Raw genomic sequence first — 25,416 nt, 5'->3', positions numbered from 1 at the left:
TGTTTGTTCACTGTTGCCGATTGTCGTGTCACAATCACACATGTGTGTCTGCCTTTTTCTCGCGCTATTCAATCTAGAACGGATGACGTAGAGTTACTTTAAAAAAAATTGCAAAATTACGAAGTTTAAAAATATTTCAAATCATAAACCTATGTATCTAAATTTTAATGTTAATATTTCAGTCTAGTTTATTATGTTTATAAGCACCAAGAGAGTTTTTATAATGTGGTACTATGGGGTAAGATGGGACCGCTTAAGTACATATAGTAGGATGGGAGAAGATGGGACACCTTTTCATTTTAATTTCTCGTACATTTTGGTAGTAAACAAAAAACATTCAAGGAATTATAAAACCTTGTCCTCGCGACTTTCATAGACCATTGTTAATTGTTTAAAATACGATCAGGATATTTATATATTTCGTGCCAAAGGTGTCCCATCTCCACCCACCCCACTATAATATCCTATATTACTATATCGTGTTTTAAACAATTACTAACGGTCTATGGGATTCATGAAGATACGGCTTTAAAATTCTTTGAATGTTCTTTGCTTAGGCTACTATCAAATGAGACGTGAAAATAGAACAAAAAGGTGTTCCATCTTCCCCACCCTTGATGATGTGTGAACATGGTGTTAAAACAATCTCTCTATTCATTTTTAAGAAGCGAGTTGTGTTTATAATAAATATTACGTCAGATTCACATAAGTTACTCTAGACAAAAATACGTGAGCAGATGCGTGCTTCGCAAAAGACGAAAATAAGTGAGAATTTGCGCCCTCTTTTACGTATGGCGCCACTTTATCCAAAGCGCTGGAGGCAAAACACGTCTTGATTGCAGAGAAAAGTTTTTGTAAACATTTGCAGGAGGCAGAATGTAAGATCAATAGTGTTAGACAGCTGACGTGAAACATGATCACGTCTGCTATTATAGCTCTAATACATGACTGTAAACGTGTTTTAATAACTGTTGTTTTGTCGCCATATCTCGTCCTTTCGTTTAAAATATTTCTAAGTCTTTGCTCTACAGTTATCAACCATTATAGGAATATAGGCACCTTTAACAATGAAGGTAATTATGGCTGGGTTTTCTAAAACCGGCACCAAGACAATGTCAGCTGCCTTTAAACTACTGGGGCTGAAGAACTACGACTACTTGGAAAGTTTTTGGTTCCATGGGGATGACTGGAACCGTATATTGACCAACGATGGTTCAGTTGAGGATTTTAAAAGGATGTTTGAAGACGTTGATTCCGTCACAGATATGCCCGCTTGTTTGTATTGGGAAGAAATACACCAAGCGTTTCCCCATGCTAAGGTTTGTGGTTGGCTTACGTAATTTTAGTACTGTGGGTAAAATGGGACACCTTTAGCACATAATATCCAAATATCCCGATCGTGTTAACGGCTCTACAGGAGTCGTGAGGATACGGCTTGCTATAACTCGTGTTATAACGACTGTCGTTGCTCCGTCAAACGAGGATAAATACAGACGAATACACGAATAACTGCTGTTAGTAGGGTGGGGGAAGATGGGACACCTTTTCATTCTATTTTCTCGTCCTATTTAGTAATAAACAAAGAAAATTCAAAGAATTATGAAACCGTATCTTCACGACTCCCGTAGACCATTGTTAATTGTTTAAAACACAATCAGGATATTTGGATATTATGTGCTAAAGGTGTCTCGTCTTACCCCACCCTACTATATCTCACACTATAAAGGTTAATACTAATCGAACCATTCCATCATCTTGAAATAAACGATCCTTAAAACACTACTTCATGCCGATTGTATTCACCACACGTGAGGAGAATGAATGGTACACAAGTTTAGAGAATCAGATGCGATCGTTCAATGAGAACTTTATGTATAAATTGTTACAGCTCCTCACTCCATCTGGACGAAAATATTACACATTCACAAACAATTTAAGTAAGACCCCGCCAACGTATAGAGTACCGCGTTATTGGCATCTCATGACATATAGTCTTATTCACGAAACCTGCACATTTTGCGAGAAAAAGCTTATTTAGTCCTGTAGCTTATAAAAGTTTGTCATTTCGTATGTGCTGCCTAATAAACTATATATGAAGTCATATATATGTACCTAACCCCAAAGTACATATACATACTCATATATTTAATAATCAGGTTTGATTTTTTATCTTTTTTTTAACAAAACTTTAACATCAGGAATAGCCTTGTTGGGCCAACCGTTTCCACACCGTTTCCATCAACGTCAAACCAATAAGATGCTTTCATTGATGAGATACAGACGCCATAACTTGTATGTTATGCAAGTAGGTATACAGTTTCTTAAGTCGTTATATCTATTCTATGTTTGGTTTTATATGTATATACACATAAATATATATAGTACAGTGGGTGGGAATGAGACACCTTTTCCATTGTTTTCTCGTCCAATTTGGTAGTAAACAAAGAACATTCAAAGAATTATAAAAACTGTATCCTCACGACTCCCATAGATCGTTGTTAATTGTTTAAAACATGATCAGTATGTTTAGATATATTGTGTTAAAGGTTTCCCATCTTTCCCACCCTATCATATACTGGTCTCTATACGAATGTTTTACAGTAAGGTATTACTGAGGGCGATTTATGCCTCAGCAGTTGGCCCATGAACCCGTTCTATCACCTTTAGCACATAACATTTAAACATTCTGATCGTGTAACAACGGTCTATGTATTGGATTCGTTGGGATACGGTTTTATAATTTTTTAAATATTCTTTGTCCACTACTAGATGGGACAAGAAAATAGAAAGAAAAGGTGTCCCACCTTTCCCCATCCTACTATACGTCTTCACGCTTTAAAGATCTATATGAAATAATTCAACCCACCAAACGTCAACACTTTAACTACCTTTATCCCCAGAAAGCACCGAAGGACAAGCTTTTAGTGTACGACTTGAAGCAAGGATGGGAACCTCTATGCAAGTTTTTAGACATCGATGTCCCAGATTTCCCATTCCCCCATAAAAACAAGGGCGCCTCCGTATACGATGAAATGATGGAGGAAAACCCGATCGCAAAGCGAGTGATAAACGAGCTTAAAGTTATCATGGCTTGCATTGGATTCTTGGCCGTGGTTTTAATCGCGTATTACTTTGCATAAACTTGTTCAATACGCTTAGTGGGTTTATGTAATGTTCTGTAACTTGCTTTATCTTAGCGTGATGGTATAGTAGGGCTTTATCTTTGCTTGATAGTAGGGTCGGGTAAGATGGGACATGTTTTTATTCTCTATTTCAAATAACTTTCGAGACAATTCAACTCCGATTACAATCAATTAACTCTTGTTATAAATCTCTGGTCTTACAAATCTAGACATAGTTCTACATGTTTAAAATACGGTGTAATATCTTCATCATTTAAACGTAATTCAGCCCTGATTTTTGTTCAGAAATGTATATCTAGTTTTACACGTTCAAAATATGGTTTCAAATCAAGAATTTCAACATCGTAAATCTAGCCCTGGTTCTCAGATCAAAGCACGGTGTTCTCTTCCTTCGTTTCTTTAGTTTTGCCTTCATAGCTGTCGTCAGCAACGGTAGCACCGGAGGGGCAAACGTTCATTAGTTCTTGGAGGAATATAGTTAGGTGGTCAACGTAAGGGATCTTGAGGTTAAAGAAAACCAATGGAAAATAAAACAGGAGACCACCGAGTGTAAATAGGGTGGCGTATAATATGAACGGATCAGGATCGAACACAAGCGGGGTGATTACCAGGAAAGCGGAGATCAACGTCACCGCTATAGGGATTATTATCGGGACCTGTAATGTGTAAAAAAATAGTCAGTTGTGTGTGTTTGATGTACAGTGGGATGGGGGAAGATGGGACACCTTTTTATTATATTTTCTCCTCCCATTTGGTAACCTACTATATACTTTTACCTTGAAAGGGCGTTCCATATCCTTCTTTGTCCAACGACAAATAATCAGCCCAAGCGCTGACAGCCCAATGAAGAACCATTCCATAAACTGCGTGCCCTGTGGTAAACATGACAACGACAAGTTTAAAACTATTTAGATCTCATAAGAGACGCGGATATTGTTTTTAAATATAGTATAGTGGGTGAAGATAGGACACCTTTAGCGCATAGTAACCAAATATCCTGATCGTGTTTTAAACAATTAACAACCGTCTATAGGAGAGTCGTGAGGATACGGTTTTATAATTCTTTTAATGTTATAGTTAGCCCTCCATTCCCATTTAAATAGAAATGAAAACGGTTAGGATAAAATTAAAACGACTAACAACCAAAGTATAAGAACCTTACAGCTAAACAGCCAACATTGAAATGAACTAAAAGGACGTAAGCAAGGCCAGACGAAGCACAAGAAACGTAGAAAAGTAAATTGCAATTAACGTGGTTTGTAAGACGCGCGCCGGCGTTCGCGACTTAAAATTCATGCGTTGTCGGCTCCGTGGTTAGACGACTGAATCTTAATAGGATTACGGGTTCGATGCTTGATGCTGCTACCATTGAGCATGTGTTTTTGGCAAGACACTTAACGGACAGTACTTAAATCATTATACTAACTAATGGGTTGTCCAAGTTGTCAGCCATAACAGAAAAACAATCACATAGTTACATTTGTGGTATACCTGGAAAGCGGGCACGAGGTGTATGAAACAGAACACCCATGTCAAAACGATTGTCTTTGGCCCGCCATGCGAGGATGAATAAGTTACATAAGTGGTAACCCGTAAGCGGGCACGAGGTGTATAGAACAGAACACCCGTGTTATAACGACTGTCGTTGCCCCGCCATGTAAGGATAAATAAGTTACATTAATTTATCTATATAGCCTACCTGTATTAACGAGTCAATATTGGAAGGAAAAAGGAAAATGATCATCAAAGTTAGATTAAGATAAAGTGCTGGTGTTGGGGTTAGGAATGTAACTTGTATCATTGAGAGAATCTGGAAAATTATATGTTTTATATGAGATAAGCACTTTCTGTAGTACCTACTTATGCACATACATAGTAGGGTGGGGGGAGACGAGACACCTTTAGATAATATCCAAATATCCCGATCGTGTTTTAAATAATTAACAGCAGTCTATGGGAGTCGTGAAGATACGGTTTTATAGTTGTTTGAATGTTTTTTTTTGTTTACTACCAAATAGTTCAAGAAAATAGAATAAAAGGTGTCCAATCTCCCCCACCCTACTATAATATAACTTGTTAGTTAAAATGTTCCTATAAAATGTGATGTTCTAAAAACTTTTTGATTGCTTTTTGAAAAAGCAACTGGCGTGGTAGGGGATATAAAAAGGCTCATAACAAACCCTTTGTTTCGTAAATAAAGTCTTCAGTGACGTTATAAAGTACCTGTGGCAGCAATCCTCTCTGGCCAGCCACAAACGCAATCCTTCCATTAGCAAGTGAGGAGTTATTCATGTTACCAATAACTGAAAGCGAAACGCCAACTGGTACAATCCACGCCCATGAAGTTATTGTACGGTCAGCAAGGGTTACAGCGACAGAAACTGATTGTATCATCTCAGTTGGCGTTAGCACTGCAAGAACAAGAATAAAGTGTTCTTTTTTTATAAGTAAAGAATCTAATCTTTGGTATTCCATATCATATGGGTGAGGTTCTTGTCAAAGACCTGGGATTTAGGGCAGGATTGGCAGTTGGCACATGTCAAATAATGAATGAATTAAACTTATTTATCCTCGGTTGGTGGAACAGCGACAGTATAGTTATAACACGGGTGTTCTGTTCCATACACCTCGTGCGCGCTTACGAGTTGCCACATATGTAACTTTGCGGGTGACCAGTTTTTGGGGATCTTTTTGTTAATGTAAACCTGATTTCTTATACATACCTGAGAAATATGCGCAGTTTGCGATTACGTACACCCCAAGTACGAAGGAAACGCCAAATATGATGGAGAAAGGTAGATTGCGTTCAGGACGTCTCAGTTCTTCAGTTATAACGTTGAGGTTTATGAATCCGGCGTACGGAAATAGACCCTGTAAGTTTAAATTCACAATTATTCACTTTGAATTATAAGACAAAACAGAAAGTTAAACCAAGCTCCCATGTTTAGCACTGTATAGTTGGGTGGGGAAAGATGGGACACCTTAACATTCTATTTTCTCGTCCTATTTAGAAGTAAACAAAGAACGTTCAAATAATTATAAAACCGTAGCCTTAGGGCTCCCAAAAACCGTTGTTAATTGTTTAAAATACGATCCGGATATTTAGATATTATGTGCTGAAGGTGTCCCATCTTACCCCAGAGTACTATAATGTAAACGTGGATCATATTACGCTATGGCGGCACCATGTACCAAAATAAATACCCGCTAATGGTGCCTAGTTATTCTATTCCTTGTAGGCAGGTTCTATAGGATTCTTACCCATCACTCTACTAGTCTAGTGCTCTTCAACCTTTTTTGGGTTGGTGAACCCCTAAAGTTGTTGCGACAAACTCATGCGCCCCTGTATGTTTAAACAAAAAACTAATGATGTTTCGCAATTCCCAGTGATGCAAGATATAGAATTCATATAAAAAACTGTAGAAAAGTGGCTAAACTGGTTAAAAATGTTCAAAACTGAATATTATTGCTGAAAAATTGTTGAAGTTTGTGATGCACCCTTGTATACCCTTTTGCACTGGTGCACCCCTGGCATATTTTGATGTACCCTAGGATGCACCGTGCACACCGGTTGAAGAGCACTGGTCTAGTGCCACTGGAATGGTATGTAAACCTTTGGGGAAAATGTTTTTTGCGTAACATGAGTATTTATCAAGAAACCTGGTAAATTGCAAGGCTGATTTCAGCTACACCGACTGTTGCCACTGTACCGTACACAGGGTTTGAAATATCAAATGCGTTGCTGAAGTTCTCGTCGGCGATTGTTGAGTCGTTAGCGACGTATACGAATGAAGAAACTGTATAGGATGCATGTGGTGTAATACTAGAATGTCACTTATTTTTCTGCACAGAGCAGAACAACTGACAAACGCCTACAATATAGCAGGGTGGGGGAAGACGGGACACCTTTTTATTCCATTTTCTTGTCTATTTTGGTGGTGTACAAAAAACATTCAAAGAATTATAAAACTGTATCACCACGACTCCCATAGACTGTTGTTAATTGTTTAAAACACGATCAGGATTTGCATATTATGCGCCGAAGATGTCCCGTCTTCCCCATCCTACTATACGTGTTCTTTGTCCACAATCAAATGGGACGAGAAAATAGAATTAAAAGGTGTCCCATCTTCCCCCACCCTACTAAATGCATGCATAGAGGTTAGACACATGCTTTTAATTACATACTGCATGACGTACATTGAACTCTGCATAAATATTTACTTTGTGGTCCAGAATGCTCATTACATAAATCATATTCACTCATAACAATCATAAAACTGTCTTTTTATGTAAAGCCGTCGTTAATAATTACCAATAACTATAGTGTTAAGTGTGTACATGAATGGGATATAAAAATAAGGTTACAAAATACACAAGTTTATTAGCTTTATACTGTTTATGGGATTTTACAGTGTAGAGCCAATGCCAATGTATTAATAAATATATGAGTGAATGAATGTATAGCAACTGCAGGGTAAGACGGGACACCTTTATCATATAATCTAAATATCCTGATCGTGTTTTAAACAATTAACAACGGTCTGTGGAATTCGTAAGAATATGATTTTATAATTCTTTGAATGTTTTCTTGTTTACTACCAAATGAGACGAGAAATGGAATAAAATCCACCCTATACTATGTGAATAAATTTACGAGTGAATTTTATGAATAAATGAATTTTATGAATAAATGAATAAGTGTACACGTTTAAATTGAAAATACATTGTTGTCTTACCCGCCATTATAATGAGAACTGTCACCTTTGAAAACGTAAAGAAAATACCCAGCCCGGCCGCTATCTTGACGCTGTAGCAATTTACAACGACGATGAACAGAGTAGCGGCAACGGCTATCAACTGAATAATAGATTGAGGTGGATCGCATGAGGGGTAGAACGGACGGGATATATATTCACCAAGTGCCAGACCTTGAACTGCCCCCTCTGAAATATAAAAGACCGTTATTATTAAAACACGATCAGAATTTTTTGATAGTATGTGCTAACAGTGTCCCATTTTACCCCACTGTACTATACTATTTGTGGCAAAAGGTGTAACATGTCTTGTATATTACTAAAACGTAAATTTGAAACGTATATTGGCTTTGGGCAAGTTTCAAAATCTGTTAAAAACATATATGTTGTTTCTGGTACGGTCTTTATGGAAGTCGCAAGGATGCAGTTTTATATTTCTTTGAATGTTCTTTGTTTACTACAAAATGGGACAAGAAAGTTAAACGAAAAGGTGTCCCATCTTTCGCCACCCAACTATATATAAAAGACTGTACAAAACTAAACGTACTTCCGGGTATAATGAATAAGCAATAACTCCAAGCGTGAAGGAACGCCAACCCTGAACCGTAAGTTTTCATAAGGTAAGTATTGATCCCTCCTGACTCAGGAAACATCATGCCGAGTTCGCATAAGCACAAAGCTGCCAGGATGGTCAGGATACCACAGAATACCCAGATGATAAGACTCACGCCGATGCTGCCTCCGCTCATCTTCAGGATACCAGTGGGTGAAATAAAGATACCGGATCCGATCATACTGCCTGTAATATAAAATGGGTTTTTATTTATTGAACATTATTTTTCTGGTTATCATTAAATGCATGTGGCTCCGTAAAAAGAAAATTAAAAAAGTCTCGTTTGACAAAGTGTCCAAACTATATATATACTTGTATTTTGGTTCCTCCGAGAATTTTGCTGACCGACGTTTCAACGTTTTATTCAGGGCGTCTCCATCAAGGTGAAATGACATGAAAATATGTACAATACTATGGGGGTAAGATGGATGCATCTATCATCGAGTGTCATTCATCTTGATAAAGACGACTTGAACAGGACATCAAAACGTCGGTCAGGAAAATTTTTGCAAAAGATTAAAAAACAAGTATATATGCCTGGTAACAAAAGTATATAGAACAAGCTATACACTCACAATAACTCACAAAAAAACACAATAACTCACAAAGCTGCATGCGTGTTAACAACTCGTAAGCGGGAACTCGGTGTATAAAACATAACAATCGTATTATGGTCCTTGTAAAACTAACCCATCTGTTTTTGTTTGAGCGATATAACTTGAAAAAGTAACAAATAGTCTAAATAACTCGGTGAAGCTGAGATTAGATGAATAACTGGTGGCCCTGAGGTTCATTCCTCGCCGTATTAGACCTCACTCTTATGGAAGAGAAACAATGTTAAAGCTTAATTCACGCTTTAACTTCAAAATCCCGAATCAGTGTGAAGTTAGTTTGTTACGTCACAATGTTGAACTGACGTCATAATCAGCCCGCCATCCAATCCTTGAAGCTGATTGGTCAGATTGCTCACGTGACCGGCGCCTCGCACCAGCTGATTACGCCCGCGTTGATTGCTCCGTGATAAAGCGCCTCATCTACAAAGCTACCACGTTTCAGTTTAGATGAAGTTGCTTCCACACCAGGTTACAAGATGGAAGGTTTTAAGAAGTTTTCTTGCAAGACTTGAGTTAAGTATTATTTCATTACATTAGTATTATATTATGCCATAATATATTTGCTAATATGCCTTTATATTATACAGTAATATTATTACAAAGTTATATACCATACTGGCATTCTGCAAGTTTTGTGCCTTGCGTTTATTACTACAAATTATATTTAACGCGTTCGGTTTCAAGAATCCGCACGGTTCTTTATTACGTCACTCGCGACGTCACACGCAATGGTTTACAATCGCCGCGTTATGTTACGTCACAAACTGTCACAATCGCTGAAAGTTCGCTCTTTACCGCGCGCTCGCGTCATAGCTGAAGACGTCATAGCTGAATACGTCATAGCTGAACAATATGCGACTGTGCTACACTTTCGTTTTGCGGCGTTTTTTTCATGGGGCCCTATGCGCGTTTTGCGTCGCGTCGGAAAAAGGCACATTACTTGTATATTCTAATTATATTTGCGCTATGGGCGCGAAGCAAGAAGATCAAAGAATTGGTAAAGTATAAATCACAATTGGCTTTATTACGTACATAAGTTGTTTTCTAGAAAGATTGGTGATGTGACGTCACGAAGTGGTGATGACGCAACAGAAGAACCCACTTAGTAAGTTCATTGTTTTGTCACAAACTTGTTTTCCGTTAAATAGAGATTTAAAGTTAAGAATTTGCAGAACATGGTATGTGACGTCATAGAGGATCAAGCGGACCATTACGCGAAAATAGAATGAAGGTAATTATGACGTAATAATATACAAACTGATAATACCCAATTATATTTTTACAGAAAAAAAATCAGCGAATAAAGCTGCCGAAGAAAAGCGCAAGGTATTGTATATTATTTTTAGTATTTGGTAACAAACGATATAACTTTAGAATAAATTTTAATGTGGAATTGCTCAATTGCCTGCCTGTTACGTAACTATTACGTATAACTGTGTCTGTGACGTAACTTTACTATTTTTTACAGGAGAAAACGAAGACGCCAATAAAGGGTACACGGTTTGAGGTTTGAGTATTATAAGTATGAGTTGCGTGTTGTATGTGTGTCTTGTCTGCGCTGCTGTATTCTTATTCGGCTAGGCCTAATGTTGCCAGCTATTTTTAGTCAGTCACTACTATAGTGCATTTTGCATGTCAATGAAATATATGCAATAAAACTATGGCGAACATCTTGCTGGATCGGATTTTGCTGTTGTACACTCTATTGGGTACTTCGTCTACAAAGGTCGAATCTTCAGCGATTCTGTATCGTCCCAATCGTTTGGTGAGAACGCTATGTTGGTACACAAATACTTTAGTAATGTTAACACGCTGTATAATATGCAAACGAATGTAATAGTAACCCATTTAATATAATGTAACGTAAACTTTCCCACGTGACTAACTTTATATTAAAACGTCATGTAGCGTGATTGGGACGATGGCCACGTTACAATTACGTTACGACGTCGATACGGTGGGTCAGAGCATTGTCATGACCCTGCGTTCGGTGCGGTTACGTCAGTTTTGATTGCGTTACTTAAACGGTCAGGTAGTTGCATGGACGTCGCCGCCAGTGATGCTACGCTAGATATTTAGGTCACTACCGGCACAGTGATGCTACGCTCAGTTTTAGGTCACTGTCAATACAGTTCCGTAACAACCTGGCGCAGTTTCGTAACGGTCGATGCGGTGCGTAACATCCGGACGATATTATGTTGTGTGAAGATACGACGAGAGTATCGCGGTACCAACATGGCGGCTTACTTTTTGATTGGAACATGCGCAACCGTTTTGGCTTCGACTCCTTGCGGTCGGACATTTAATATGGTGTACACTGCAGATGATTATCCTTCAGGATTTGAACTATAGTTTCTTTGAATACGTTTCAATGATTTTGTCCGCGGTAATTGCCTTTTTGTATTATTGTCCCATTTTTGTATGGCTGATGTTATGTGTGTCGCACGTTTTTTTGTTTTCTCCCGCACTTTTGCAATTTTACTATTTTTGTCACATCTTGCGCATAATCTGTGCATTCGTTGTACTGTGTTTGTCTATGGGGTTTCTTTAACCTGCGTGGACAGTAACATCACGCAAGGGTTTCTCACCAAAGTAGAAACCCACTACCATTGGCTGGGGGCTTGTCGTGCCGTAGTGGCTTTCCACCAACGCCAGCCACAAACTATGAAGGTATTTTAATCCTGTTTTTACTTTCCAGAAGCTTCTTCAAAGAGGCCTTATAGTTTTGTTTTGTTCTGCCGTTTCCTTTCTTCGTACTGTTGCAAAATAAATATCAAATGAGTTTAATTTCTACTTCACGACTTAGTGTTATGATGTCAGAATCTTGATACGTCATTGAAGAGGGACGTCAAATTCCCCATTGAAGAGGGACGTCAAATTCCCCATACACGTCACTTCAAAGAATGACGTCACTGCGTAATCACGTGTTTAATTTGCTATGGTCAGACTCATTGGGAGACGTTTTAGTCATAAATCTAAATATATATACATAGAGGGGGATTATTTTGTATAGTAGTCAAAATACCTAGGTAAGCAGATATAAAGAAAATTTATCTTCGTATTTTTTAATCATTGGTGCCAATTAATTAGAGCCCGGCTTTCTTGTAAATGTGCAAGATAACTTTGTAAGGGCTATAGGTAAGATTTGTCGGTGTTTACTACATGTATAGGTAACATGACTTGTTTTACAGAGGAGGTGATTCCGTTTTTAATATAGGTATAATGTAGTGTGTTATAGCATTCATAGGTCTACGATTCTGGTAACGTTATCTTTGCCGTTGTACATATTTCGTGACATTGTTATCTTGTGTTCGCAATGACGTATGTGATTACCAAGTTTACCTAGACGCCGTTAAAAACAAACGAGCGGGAAAGAAAGCTCGTATACTTTCCACGCAATACATTCAATCGTATATAGTAGGGTGGGGAAGATGGGACACGTTTTCATTCTATTTTCTCGTCCTATTTGGTAGTAAACAAAGAACATTCAAAGAATTATAAAACCGTATCCTCACGACTCCCATAGACCGTTTTTAACTGTTTAAAACACGATCAGGATATTTGGATATTATGAGCTAAAGGTGTCTCATCTTCCCCCACAGTAGTATAATAATAAAATATTTAAAAACCTTCATTTTTTTCTAACAACTAGCATAATATATTGTCCTCTATTGCCTCGTATTGCAACTACACTAAATTTAATTTTCGCCCCGTTGAACCGCTTGTAGTTTGCGCACACTTTTCCAATTCCATAGTAATTTGTTTTTTAATTAAATATTAACAACTCAATGTAAGTTTAGTGTATGTTGGGTTGAACAGTCACATGTTGTTACGCATATAGCGTGTTTTAACGACTGCCGTTTCGCTGTTGAATTCCCTGCTTTTCGTTATTTCTTTCACTTGATATTTGCAATTGTTTTAAAAAAGATAGAACAAATAAGTTGTACCAAAGTTCTGTCTCATAGGTTACACAGTAACGAATCTATCAGCCTAAATCAGAGTAAATATCCCACCCACGATAATACTGATCCCTCCAGCGAGTCCAATCTTCCTTAATAGTTTAACTTCATCTGTCTGTGCTGGTTTTGAGTCATCTTCGTTATTGTTGTCGTTAGCATCCGCTTCGTTCAATCGAATCTCATCCACTTCCATGATTATACTTAGTGGAGTTTATTTTACCCTTAACACTATATAACCTTGTTTTATATTAAACGTGTTTTAACTACTGTTGTTTTATCGCTATATCCTGTCCCTTTAAAGAGACAAATAAAGTTATTAATATGATTACATTAGAGGGCTGGGGAAGATGGGGCACATTTAGCACATAATATCCAAATATCCTAATCGTGTTTTAAACAATTAACAACGGTCTATGGGAGTCGTGAGCATACGGTTTTATAATTCTTTAAATGTTTATTACCAAATAAGGCGAGAAAATTAAACAGTAGAGTGTGCCATTTTCCCCACCCTACTATGTAGAATGACCGCGAGCTTAACAACTACTTTTCTGTTTGATCCTGCCTTTTCGTTTTAAATATTTCTTAATTTTTGCTACCATAATCAAAAAGACAAATACAAAGGTTAATATAATATTGATATAGAATGAAGTTATTGTTATATTTAATACTATACAAAGATTTTGAGGTATTCAGTACTCCAAAACCAAGCAAAAGCATTATGAGTGCTTATAGCCTAGCCTACTCTTAGCTGTATTTACTTAACCGTTACCCCTACGAACCATGCCGTATTAACATAGATTGCTTTAAGAATCTATGACGTTTATTTTAAATCTTATTTAATAAAAAATTTAAAAAAACTAAAAGTCCATTTAAAAAAAAAATTATAAAAAAAAATAAATAAAAAAAAAGAAGAATGCTTTAAGTTTAAGAGACCTTGCCATTCAACAAATTAAAATATAACTATAGGCTACACTGAAAGCGCTGTCAGCATAGAACGATATGGATGTGCAATAATCTGATCTGCACCGTCCGTACTGTATGCATGCAAACAGTATAATGTTGACATATCTCCAACAAGGATAATGCATTGTAAAACAAACCGAACGGGTTTGGAAGCAAATATTTGCACTTCGTGTATTCAATGGATTCCGCTGTTGTTGGAGTGATCGTCTCCAAATTGCAAGTCATATAAAAAATTATAAAAAAATGGCAATCACAATAAAAGACTATTTGGTGATTCAATAATGGGCAAAAAATTAACAAAAAATAGGACAAATGTGTACTAGCTGTAGTTGTAAATAAAGCGCAATTAATAGAAAAATGCATTAAAACGAAATTAGCAACTTCAAAAATTTGAATATTTGGTAAATCAATAATGTACAAAAAGTTTAATAAAAATAGAACAGACTTGTACTAGCTGTAAATTACAAATAAAATAACTAACTGAATTTAAACACTAAATTAAAATTAATGTAGCGTCCACCGTAATTTAATACGTCATTTTTCTTTTCAGTTTTTATAATTTTAATATCTAATTTAAATGAACAGCAAAATATCACAATGAAACGTTTATTTTTGGGTGATAAGAACCAGAAAGGTTTTTTATTAAAACAAAAAACATTTTCAACGCACTTACGTGCCCATTTTATAAATCCTATCACAAGTACTTCTATTTGTTTTTATAATTGCTCGACACGGCGCAGAAGGTAGTTCCATTTTAACCAATGTAAGTTTTGCATTCAGTTATTCTTATGCATGACAAAATATGCTGTAAAATTGTTAAACATTTTTACCAAATTTGTTATTTTTTTGGCATTCTTTTAACCTTTTATATGGCGCAAAATTTGTGTAAAAAAAGTGTTAAAAAAATTGTGTAAAAACGTGTTTAAATTTTAGAAATTAAAATTAGTGAAACAAAACTAACTTTTAGCAGAGTAAAATTAAAAACTTTTTTTTTATTGTTTACATAATAATATAATATTAAACTACATAGAAACATTAAACTTTTTTAAGGTGTTATATTTTACTAATTTTGTAAAATTATTGCTGAAAACAAAAATTGTTGTGATGAACCAGTTTGGCCATTTTCAGCTTGTATTAAATTTATTGCGCTCTAAAAAATTACAAATTTTTTAGATTAATGAATTACACTCTAAAAATGATTCTTTTAATTTAAAAGTAATTTTTCTTTACTTAAATAAAAAAAAATAAAAAAATAGAACAAGAATGTTCTAAAGAAAATTAAACTACTTTTTAATAATAAATAAAAGTATAATGCAATATTCATTATGTTATTGCTATATAATTATACAAGCTATTCTATGAAAATAGCGTATACATATTTAAATAAAAATAAGAACAAAAGTGACAAAATATTTTTTATACAATAAATTAACTTGTAAACAAAACTTAAAAAAATTATTTTTTCATTTTTAAAAAAGGTAGAAATATTTCGCAAATAAATTGAAAAAAAATAAAAACAGTTATAAAAATTGATTTAAAAGAATTCATTCTGAGCGTGCACAGCTAGTGATAATTAAATTGTAAATTTAAATACCACAATTTTTACATTTAAAATCCTAAAAACTTGTATTTGTGAATAAAATTCATAATAATATTTTTAACTTTTGTATTCTCTCAAAATATATATATAAATTTTAGTAAAATTAAATTCAAAATATTTTCAACAGAAAATGGCAAAAAGTCCTGCTAAAGAAAGTGAGGGCGTGGCCACAACAATTTATATTGAATGTACAGAAGACCAAGGTCCTCCCAATCTGTCTGCAGTTGGCCAGTTAAATGTTACAGTGAAAGAACCTTTGGAGAATGAGGACATTTCTGAAGCTACTCCCAAAAAAAGAGGGCGGCCACGCAAAGATTCTTTTAATGAAAATAAAAAAGTGAATGAAAAAAAAAATTTAAATGAGAATAAAAAAAGGGGGAGGCCAAGAGGTTCTATAAAATCTAAAATTTCTCCTTCTCATGATAAAGTTGACTTGAGTTTGGGTGAAAATAAAAGGGAAAGCAACGAGAGGCGGGACCAGAAATATCCGAAATTAGATGAAAATGTTACAGACCCTTTTTTAATGAAGATATCAAAAATATTTTCGATTGTGAAAGGTGAGAATGTCCCAGGAAAAAATTCAAAAAATATCCCAGGTGTTCAAAATGCTGACGTAACGGAAAAAAAATTAAAAAATCACCCACCCGTTTCGATGATTAAAACACATGTGAGAAAATTTGCCAAGGAATCGAAAATCTCGGATGAAAACACTTCTGATACGACGGATACCGATCTTGAGGACGAGGAACCTCTCATCTCAGATGAGGAGGAAAAGAATCTCGATTCTTCCGACTCTGAGGAACTTATGACTCTCAGTGAGTTGCGTGAACGAAAACTCTCCCGAGAAAATAACGATGAGTTCGCTGATGATGAAAATGAAAAGAATTTTAAGGACTCGGACCAAGAAGATGTTTCTTCAAATCCCGATTTGAATCAACCAGTTTCATCACCTGAAGAGATAGAGCAAAGCTCATATAAAGAGCGTGCATCACCGTCCAAAAAGGTTGGCAACAGAAAATATGGTTTGGGTAAAGTAAATGGGAGTCCAGGATTAAGTAGTAAGAGGTTGGCAGTGTTAAGACGAAGGAAAGCAAAGCTAGTTGCTAAAAGTTCGGTCTACAAAGCAACACATTATGGGAACCTGAGAGCTAAAAGAGTAACTGAAAAAACAAAGAAAAGAAAATACACCAAACCTGTGAAGGAAACTTACACCTTCCCAAAAGCAAATGAAAGATATGGTAAACCAGTTTTGCAAAGTTTGGTTCTGAAGCGAAAACCCGGTAGACCACGCAAAGATGAGAGCAATGAAAACAATGTGGAAATCTATCATGGTAAAAAATCGCGTGTCGTTATATCCAAGCCCCGAACATTTAAACACTTTGGTACTGTTGTACCTTCTATGAAAAAAAACAAGCTTCAAACAATCGAAAAAGGTAAAGTTGTAAATATTTTAAATAGCTCTTACAAAAGCCAAGAGCGGAATATTCATAAATTGGAAAATGGGACAACTTCTCTTGGCGATAACCATGTTACAAGATCTTACAGACAACAGAAAAAGATTAACTGGGCTTGGTTTTATTTGATATTTTATTTTTGTGTTAAAAACAAATTATTTTGATATGTAACTTATTTGATGTGTAAATTATTTTGTTAAACAATTTTTTTGATATGTATATTTTATTTGAAAATATTTTGTTTAAAAGAACACAAAAAAGCTGAATTGTTAGAATAGCAATTTAAAATATTTAGAGTTACAGAAGAATAATTAAAATATTAAGTCTGTCTGCACCTGGGAGCAATAGAGAGTTAGAGACGGAAAATTAAATTTATTTAAAATTCATTTAAACTTCAAACCTTTTTATTTCTTAGTTAAAATTTTTTTTTTTATAAAAACACTAAATTGTAATATATATATATATTTGTTTTTTTGGTTTTTTTTCTAAAAACAATAATTTTTTAAAACAATTTTCCCAGGAAACTACCAACCTCCCAAGTTATTGGTGCACGTGACTTCTTCTTTAAGCTGTGATGTTGCTGCTGTTGGAACTCAATGTAGTGGTAAAGTTCTTTGGATTTAAAAAATCACAATATTTATTTATTTATATTCTATAATACTATATGCGAGTTTATAAAAAAATTACACATTGAAAATTTAATTTAAAATCCTGTTTAATTTATTTCAGAGTACTTTGAGATATGTATCCAGTCAAAACAGTTCAATAATTCAATGGTTGATGATGAAGAGTCAGATTCTGCCCCAACAAATATTCCTGAAGAAACGCAGCCATATAGAAATTTCATTACACTTGAGGTACTGTATTAATTTCCAATTTATTTTCACAATGTTTTAATTGCAATGAAGCGTACTATTTAAAAAAAAAACAACTAAAAAATCTATTTGTATTTGTACCCAAATTAAACAAAAAAATGTATATATATATATTATATATATTATTATTTCTTTTTTTAAAAAAAATAGGTATACCATAAACGAGTTGCTGTCATTTGTTCGGGGCCTTTTCCCATAAACCAAAAAATCTCATTATTTTTCCTGGTTTAAGTTTTAGCCCTTCCAATTGATTTAAATTGGTAGTAACTGACAAGTGCTTGTCACATGTTTTTATTTTATTTATAAATAAAGATAAAACTGTTTGTTTTATGTAATTTATTTTAATTGATTTGACTTTTTTCCGAGTATTCATAAAGATAAATTTATTGTAATTTAAAACAATGAAATACAGTCATAATTTTTTCTGGTTTTAGTTTTACCTTTTTTTTTAATTCAATTAAATTGGTAAGTATTCATAAAGATATAAATTTATTGTAATTTAAAACAATAAAATACAGTCAGATTTTTTTCTGGTTTTAATTTTACCTTTTTTAATTGATTTAATTTGATCTTTAATTTTTAGGTTATGGAAGACATTACTGCTTGTCTTAGAAAAGCCGAGGATGATTTATCAAAAGCAGTTTTGCTTTGTGCAAAAGGAAGTATATTTTCTTATGGTCTCGATGTGGAAGATTTGATGGAACATGAAAATCCACAGAAAGTTCTTGATGCATTAAGGTATATGTAATTTAAACTATGAAAAATAAATTGTAATAGCGAAATAGAAATTTAAACCATGAAAAATAAATTGTAATAGCGAAATATAAATATAAATCATGAAAAATAAATTCAAATATAGTAAATGTAATTAAAACCATGAAAAATAAATTTAAATATAGTAGATGTAATTTTAAATTTATTTTTCATGGTTTAAATTAGTAATTTAAACCATGAAAAATAAATTCAAGTAATGAAAAGTAAGTTTAAACCATGAAAAATAAATTCAACTAAAGTAAATCTAATTAAAATCGTGCCAATTCAAATCCAGAAAATCAATAGTGTCAAACATTGGTCAGTCAAGCTTTGTGAACATTAAAACTAAGGAAAAATTTGTTTGAAATCAATCGTTTTTTTTAATTTATTGAATTTTAGTGCAAACATCTGAATAAAAACTGTAAGATAGTAATGTTAATGACACTTTGGTTTGTTGTTCAACAAGCTTACTTTCCTATTGCCCTGTTATATTTAAATATTGAGGGTTGTTTATGTCATACATTACACCCTAATTTTTTCTATGCCCAAAAATGTAAAGTATTAAATAATTTTTTGTAAATGTTTACAAAACATTTTATTTAAAAAAAAAGAGTAAAATATCAAATTAAATAATTTGTAAAAATTTTTTGTTGCAGGAGAATGATTGATTCTTTCATTCGGTTTCCTAAACCAATAATTGCCGCAGTTCAAGGTCCTTGTGCAAGCTTGGGTGCTTCAATACTCGGGTTATGTGATCTGGTTGTGGCAAGCAACAAAGCTGCGATACAAATGCCCTACACACTACAAGGGTTAACACCTGATAGTTGTTCTTCTTATTTACTCCCAACTATTGTTGGCGCACAGCAGGTATTTATATGAATGAATGAAACTTGTTTATCCTCACATGTCGAGGAAATGACAGTCGTTATAACATGTGTGTTCTGTTTCGTACACCTCTTTCCAGCAGGTGTCTGTTCATTATTACCAATCAGAATGGGATAATTCGTAGAATAAGAAAACTTATTTAAAATATTAAATTTCAGGCGAACTCTCTGTTGCTTGGAAACAAAATTCTCACAGCATTTGAGGCTCATCAGATCGGGTATTTCACGGAAGTTGTTTCACATGAAGAGCTCATGGGAAGTGTCATGAATCATATGAATAGTTTGCGCTTTGCAGCACTGCCGGTAAGTTTTTCATTAAAAAATTAAAAAACATTAATGTTCATTAAAAATGAACAAACAGGGAATCAGGATTCATTGAAAAAAATCTGAAAACAACAATATTCAATAAAAATAACAAATAGGAATCATTAAAAAAAAAAGAAAACGGTCATCTAGTAATGATATTATAACACAAAGAATGATTCGACAACGTAGCAAAATGATTAGAGCGCTCCCATATTTGAACATACAGGTCTCAATGCTGTTGCTTTTGCAGGTATACATGTTCTTGGGTAACAGCTATTGTCTTAACTCAGTGTTTACTAATAAATTGCACAAATTATAACTTCTACATACACCAAAAATTCGAAATAATTAAAAATTATTTTAGACTTTATTTATTTCATGTATTCATTATTTGCAGTCTATTATTGCAACCAAGAAGCTGTTAAAAGCTCCACACATTGCCCAGCTTGTTTATGTGAATGATTCTGAAATCAGAAATCTCTCTGCCTGTCTATTAGACCCACAATGTCAATCAAATATGCGAACATTTGTTAAAAGCATGTATTAAAATTTTCAAGAAATTTATTAACAAACATTTTCTATCGTGCTAATTTTACAATTAGCTAATGTTGTGCTTTAATGTTTTTACAAAACTTGTTGTATTTGTTTTTTATTATTTTTAATAAATATTAGTGTTTTCAAAATATTTCAGTAAAGTGAAAATCTTAAAAACTTATTGTTTGGGACAATGTGGTGTTAAAAACCCAATTTTAAATAAAGTAAAAAATGAGATTTTTAGTAACGCAAATTTAGTGTCCAAATGTGTTTAATTTTCGTTGTTCACTTCTTGTTTTCTTGCATAGTGTATTTAAATAGATTAAAACATTTGATTTAATCTCTTTGGTGTATTTCACGCCTAAATAAACACACTGCTTGAAATTTTTTGTTTTAAATACTTAGTTAGTAGGAAAAAAATGTAAAATTTTAATACAAAACAACTGTCTTGAGCGACACAAAAATTGTAAACAGTAGATATATTATTGTCACTCCCTTCTTTAATATAAAGTCTTCCACCAAGTGGTTAAAGTGAAAGGGTAACCCCCAAATTATTTTCATAATAATGAAAAAGAAAAAAATACACCATTAAAAGTTAATGTTTTTACGTAGCATACTTTTTATTAAAACAATATTTATATTAGTAGTTATATTGTAAACTTTAGTGAAGAACCAAGTTTTAGCTGCAAAAGTTGTTGCAATCGTTATTAGAGTCCGAAATGTCGTGGCAAAATGTAAGTCTAAAGTTATTATACGTTTTTTTTATGTTTTTTTGCAATACATTCTTTATCTGCAGAGAGCAGGGTAACTAGGCACTAGTGAAGAATCTCCGGTACATAGCAGAATAGGCTGGTGGAAAGTGTTAGGGGTTGGGTTGGGTTGATGGTTAGGGTTAGGGGGTTAGTGGTTATTTGTTATATGGGTTAGGGTCCTAGGGATTAGTGGTTCAAATAAGGTGGGGGGGAGATTCTTCACTAGCACCCTACATTCAATTGCCGACGCTAGTTAGGAGTCTTCCCCCTACGTTATATGCTATGCAGATGCTAACCAATAACCCCTATCTGCTATCTACCAACCTCTAACACTTACCACCAGCTTGATCTGTAACGTACAGGAGAATTCATCACTAGTGCCTTGTGCGGTGTTAAAGAACTCTCCTCCTATTTTTTCTGCTATAACTGCCAACCCATCTAGCCCACCTAAAGATGGCTGTACACAGTATCCGGCATGCGAATTCGCCTGCAAAGTCGTAAGCAAACTCATTACCAAGTTCCGCATGCGGCAGCGAAATCCGGACAAAATAGACAAAACGAATGAATTCCGGATACTGTGTACAGCCAGCTTAACCCATATTGAAAAGTTTGCTTTTTGCATGACGAATTTTTGACTAGCCGAATCAGATATCTTTACTATGGCCACTAATTGCTAATAATATTACAGCAGTACAACCAACAACAGGGTGGTTACCAACAGCATGCACCACCTTCATATAACCCCCAATACCAACAACAACAACCAGCGTGTCCTCCTGGAATTGATCCAACGGTTTTCTACTGGTTTCAGGTAATTTTAATTCTTACATTAATGTGGTAAGAGTTTAGCCTAGAATTTCTATATTTCATTTTTTGCAAAAAGGAAGAAATTATCCCCGCATGCCACACTGCGTGAGGATGAATAAGTGACAACCATCTATTTATTCACCTGTTCCTAAGATTCCATCTACTTATTCACTTGTTCTTAAAATTCCATCTATTTATTCACTTGTTCTTAAGATTCCATCTACTTATTCATCTGTCCATATTCACAGGCAGTGGACCAGGACCGTTCAGGCAAGATAAACGCAGCTGAATTACGAAAAGCGTTGATGAATAACAAGATGAAACAATTCAACCCCGAAACCTGTCGTCTCATGATTGGAATGTTTGATAAAAACAAGCAAGTTGATGGGTTGTACAACTTATTATTAGGATATGGTTATATATGTGTTGTTTATATGATAAAACCTTAGTCTAGTAATCATATACCATATTGCGAAACTAGACTGATGATGCCGGTTGTTAAAAACATTGTAAATCTGATATTAAGTTATTGTTATATATATTATATTGTTGTATGTGTATAGTAGAGTGCTCATAGTACTTTTATAGCATATTGTAAAACTAGACTGATAATATTAATTGTTGGTTATTGGCTAAAAATATTTCTTTTTTTTAAGTTGCTGCACATTTAGCTCTAAACATTTTTTGTAATATCTAAGCAGTTGGTGTACAAAACTTTATGTAAAGTTAATTCCCATATATTTGTTGTTTTTTATTAATGTGATCTTTGGTGTCAAGACTGAAGGAGTTAGCAGGTCAATACTATTCGCATCAAACTCTATTAAACAAGATATCTTTTACAGAGACGGCACGATTGATTTGCGTGAATTCTCAGCTTTATGGAACTACATCCAACAATGGAGGCAATGTTTTGATTCTTTTGACACAGATAAGTCCGGCAACATTGATTGTGGAGAACTACACAGAGCTTTCCATACTTTTGGATATCGTTTGTAAGTGTTTGATGTATTAGATGAATAACTTATTGGAAACGACAGTCGTTATAACACGGGTGTTCTGTTTTATACACCTCGTGCCCGCTTACAAGTTACCACGTATGTTACTTTGTAGGTAACTATTTGTATAGGATTTTTATTTCATTTTTTTTATATAAGTCCGACAATATGGTGTCATCAGTGACCACTGGGTTGGAGTTAAAATCAGTTTTTATACATAGGCGTCTTGTTTTACTGTTGTAGTTGTTTTTTCCATCTCTTTTACCCAATTTAGTTGTGCATTGGCCCATCACCCCAACACCCATAAAAGCTTGTGTTTTCCTATTTTCTTTATAAATGCATCAGCTTTCTAAATACAAACAACTTATTTGTTCAGGTCCATGGAGTTTTGTAAAATGATTGTTCGTGTATTTGACAAAACTTCAGCAAACACAATCGATTTTGACGACTTTATCCAAGTATGTGTGATGTTGCACACGCTCACGGACAAGTTTCGGCAGAATGATAAAAATCAATCCGGTTACATACAAGTACATTATGAACAGGTATGGAGATTGGATTGTTTATATCACACTGTTTATATATACGAAAATAGGATATATGCAATAAGAATTTTGCAACGGGCCATTCGTTCAGTTATTAATAGTAAACGCTATGGACCACCCAGATTTGCAACAAATTCTGCTTTTACAGACAGGTTTAACTTTTAGCTGAACTAAGTACCACATTTTGGAAAAGGTAGAAACAAAGAGAAATCTAATTTGTCAGCAGTTAATAGAAAGGTCTAAGAAGTTTATTTTCACTATGTTTATTATCTACAAAGAGATTTTTATTTAATAAATGTGTTTATTGAATGCATTTATTGGGTTGTCTATTCTGCATGGATGAGGTTCTACAGTGAGACTGGCAACGGGAATTGAGATTTAGGGCAGAGTTGGTTCATTACCGTGTAATGTTGGTCCACAAAACATGAAATACTCACCATTAAGTGTAACTATACGAGTATCTAGCTAAATACTAACATTAATATTTTAAGGTGTATGAAACAGAACACCTGTGTTATAACGACTGTCATTTTCCCCGCCAAGTGAGGATAAATAAGTTACATACGTGGTAACTCGAGAGCCGGCACGAAGTGTATGAAACAGAACACCTGTGTTATGAGGACTGTCCTTGCCCTGTCACACGAGGTTAAACAAGTTACATTCATTTTGCAGTTTTTGGAGATGGTACTGGATAATACATTGAACATAGTTTGAAATTCCATTTCTTGATTTATTTCAATTCTCAACTCCAAACATCTACAACCTCAATTTGTAATTTAAAAAAAATCGAGATTGGTGTGTTCACGAAAATCCTCAATTTGCGATTTTCAAAAACAACTTTCCCAGTTAATCTTTGTTAGTGTTATCTTCCATATTATCCTTGCTTTAAAACATTCCAGCAAGATATACTGGTTATAATGCATGAAAGTGGTGTGTTATTTTGTAGGTTAGGCCCAAAAATTTTTAATGAGTTTAGCTTTACATAATATGTGGAATTTCTCTTTTTCTTGGTTTATTTTTTCTTGTATATTTTAATTTTGCTTATAATAACTGGTTTATTTTTGCTTGTATAATTGTAAAACAACTTCAAACATTTAAATAGTTAAGTTATAGCTTGTTCACTACAGTGGTCTATAAAGCTTTTTTCACTGTTATTATAAAAGTGAAAATCAGGTTTATTCCACTCTTAAAAATAATACTTTTTTTATCTACACCAAATATTTTTGCTGCGAAAGAGCTTAGTTAAGATACCAGCGGTACCAGTATACCAAAAAGCAAATTGATATTAATATTGACTTTATCTTATATTTTTTTATGTATTTTACAAAGCTATAATCATTAATCCTAAATGCAGGAAATCCAAATTACTTCCATTCTGATGTAGTAATACTTCCTACATTAATTTACATTTGTTGAAAAACAATGTAAATATGCTTCTTGTGTATTATATAACAATTGTAAAGACCTAATCTTCACAAACTGTATTTACTCTAAAACCAAATTTTGTAAAAAAAGTTTTTATGCTAACTGTGCACGGTGTGTGCTATAACTTTTGCATTAAATTAATTTTTTGTTGTAAATAGTTTTTCCGATATAATTATCTCTGCACTCTGGCATATGAGTTTCATAATTTTACTGTTTTAAATCCTAAATAAAATGAATATATTGTAAAACACACGTTTTATTTTGTAAAGTGCTTATTTAAATATTCTTTAATATAACTTTTTAAATGAAACGTGACCCCTAACTAGATCTATGCTCTCTTGTTTGTTGAAGAGTTGTTTTTTTGCCAGAGTTATTTTAGGAAATTTCAGTACTTGAATTTTTAAATCTTAAACAGCTCTTGACTAAAGGTTAAGCGT

General features: G+C 34.1%; 4 protein-coding genes and 1 long non-coding RNA gene across 14 annotated transcripts; 4 read left to right on the top strand and 1 right to left on the bottom strand.

Annotated features, from left to right (window-relative positions):
• Window positions 1-997: 997 nt before the first annotated feature.
• On the top strand, window positions 998-3,492 carry LOC149739281 (uncharacterized). Its single transcript, XM_089874040.1, has 4 exons — window positions 998-1,318; window positions 1,792-1,937; window positions 2,199-2,305; window positions 2,901-3,492. Exons 1-4 carry the CDS (start codon window positions 1,068-1,070, stop codon window positions 3,138-3,140), a joined length of 744 nt encoding a protein of 247 aa, XP_089730166.1. The 5' UTR covers window positions 998-1,067; the 3' UTR covers window positions 3,141-3,492.
• On the bottom strand, window positions 3,305-13,390 carry LOC149739279 (b(0,+)-type amino acid transporter 1-like). Of its 4 annotated transcripts, none has more exons than XM_089874017.1 (9): window positions 13,141-13,390; window positions 8,448-8,699; window positions 7,883-8,089; window positions 6,804-6,940; window positions 5,867-6,014; window positions 5,367-5,554; window positions 4,843-4,953; window positions 3,920-4,015; window positions 3,305-3,799 (listed from the first exon to the last, which is right to left on the bottom strand). In XM_089874017.1, the coding sequence occupies exons 1-9, from the start codon at window positions 13,277-13,279 to the stop codon at window positions 3,512-3,514; spliced, it is 1,566 nt and encodes a 521-aa protein (XP_089730143.1). In that variant the 5' UTR covers window positions 13,280-13,390; the 3' UTR covers window positions 3,305-3,511. The 4 variants fall into 4 exon arrangements, with proteins under 4 accessions (XP_089730143.1, XP_089730146.1, XP_089730144.1 ...); XM_089874020.1 differs by lacking the exon at window positions 13,141-13,390 and adding an exon at window positions 9,204-9,408; XM_089874018.1 differs by lacking the exon at window positions 13,141-13,390 and adding an exon at window positions 9,119-9,406.
• On the top strand, window positions 9,528-11,909 carry LOC149739280 (uncharacterized). The gene is made up of 4 exons (XR_016384559.1): window positions 9,528-10,232; window positions 10,300-10,358; window positions 10,413-10,453; window positions 10,596-11,909. It is a non-coding gene; the product is annotated as an uncharacterized LOC149739280 (long non-coding RNA).
• Window positions 13,391-14,653: 1,263 nt separating the features above from the next.
• LOC149739278 (uncharacterized) lies at window positions 14,654-20,839 on the top strand. 2 transcript variants are annotated; one of them, XM_089874014.1, is made up of 8 exons: window positions 14,654-14,812; window positions 15,777-17,217; window positions 17,624-17,707; window positions 17,833-17,960; window positions 18,562-18,716; window positions 19,388-19,598; window positions 19,775-19,918; window positions 20,319-20,839. In XM_089874014.1, the coding sequence occupies exons 2-8, from the start codon at window positions 15,780-15,782 to the stop codon at window positions 20,466-20,468; spliced, it is 2,310 nt and encodes a 769-aa protein (XP_089730140.1). In that variant the 5' UTR covers window positions 14,654-14,812; window positions 15,777-15,779; the 3' UTR covers window positions 20,469-20,839. The 2 variants fall into 2 exon arrangements, with proteins under 2 accessions (XP_089730140.1, XP_089730141.1); XM_089874015.1 differs by having other exon boundaries at window positions 14,655-14,812; window positions 15,777-17,082.
• A 162-nt stretch (window positions 20,840-21,001) lies between these two features.
• Window positions 21,002-25,227, top strand: LOC149739277 (programmed cell death protein 6-like). 6 transcript variants are annotated; one of them, XM_089874027.1, is made up of 6 exons: window positions 21,002-21,189; window positions 21,899-22,018; window positions 22,263-22,402; window positions 22,857-23,006; window positions 23,386-23,554; window positions 24,046-24,145. In XM_089874027.1, exons 1-6 carry the CDS (start codon window positions 21,175-21,177, stop codon window positions 24,124-24,126), a joined length of 675 nt encoding a protein of 224 aa, XP_089730153.1. In that variant the 5' UTR covers window positions 21,002-21,174; the 3' UTR covers window positions 24,127-24,145. The 6 variants fall into 6 exon arrangements, with proteins under 6 accessions (XP_089730153.1, XP_089730152.1, XP_089730158.1 ...); XM_089874026.1 differs by having other exon boundaries at window positions 21,004-21,189; window positions 21,896-22,018; XM_089874032.1 differs by having other exon boundaries at window positions 21,005-21,189; window positions 21,896-22,018; window positions 23,899-24,145.
• The last annotated feature ends 189 nt before the right edge of the window (window positions 25,228-25,416 follow it).

Source organism: Ciona robusta, chromosome 3 (assembly GCF_009617815.1).
Source record: "Ciona robusta chromosome 3, ASM961781v2".
Lineage (NCBI taxonomy): Eukaryota > Metazoa > Chordata > Ascidiacea > Phlebobranchia > Cionidae > Ciona > Ciona robusta.
Note: the sequence above shows the minus strand (reverse complement) of the source record. Positions and strands in the feature narration are given on the sequence as shown.

What these genes read in the sequence shown, in the direction of transcription:
- LOC149739281 (XM_089874040.1), top strand. Translation starts at nt 1,068, where the DNA reads ATGAAGGTAATTATGGCTGGGTTTTCTAAAACCGGCACCAAGACAATG. An exon ending in CAAGCGTTTCCCCATGCTAA is followed by an intron (nt 1,319 to 1,791) that starts GGTTTGTGGTTG and finishes CTACTTCATGCC; the next exon opens with GATTGTATTCACCACACGTG. An exon ending in ATAACTTGTATGTTATGCAA is followed by an intron (nt 2,306 to 2,900) that starts GTAGGTATACAG and finishes CTTTATCCCCAG; the next exon opens with AAAGCACCGAAGGACAAGCT.
- LOC149739279 (XM_089874017.1), bottom strand. Translation starts at nt 13,279, where the DNA reads ATGGAAGTGGATGAGATTCGATTGAACGAAGCGGATGCTAACGACAAC. An exon ending in AGGGATCAGTATTATCGTGG is followed by an intron (nt 8,700 to 13,140) that starts GTGGGATATTTA and finishes TTTATATTACAG; the next exon opens with GCAGTATGATCGGATCCGGT. An exon ending in AGAGAGGATTGCTGCCACAG is followed by an intron (nt 4,954 to 5,366) that starts GTACTTTATAAC and finishes ATAATTTTCCAG; the next exon opens with ATTCTCTCAATGATACAAGT.
- LOC149739278 (XM_089874014.1), top strand. Translation starts at nt 15,780, where the DNA reads ATGGCAAAAAGTCCTGCTAAAGAAAGTGAGGGCGTGGCCACAACAATT. An exon ending in TGTTGGAACTCAATGTAGTG is followed by an intron (nt 17,708 to 17,832) that starts GTAAAGTTCTTT and finishes AATTTATTTCAG; the next exon opens with AGTACTTTGAGATATGTATC. An exon ending in GAAATTTCATTACACTTGAG is followed by an intron (nt 17,961 to 18,561) that starts GTACTGTATTAA and finishes TTTAATTTTTAG; the next exon opens with GTTATGGAAGACATTACTGC.
- LOC149739277 (XM_089874026.1), top strand. An exon ending in CGGTTTTCTACTGGTTTCAG is followed by an intron (nt 22,019 to 22,262) that starts GTAATTTTAATT and finishes CCATATTCACAG; the next exon opens with GCAGTGGACCAGGACCGTTC. An exon ending in TACAAGTACATTATGAACAG is followed by an intron (nt 23,555 to 24,045) that starts GTATGGAGATTG and finishes TAATATTTTAAG; the next exon opens with GTGTATGAAACAGAACACCT.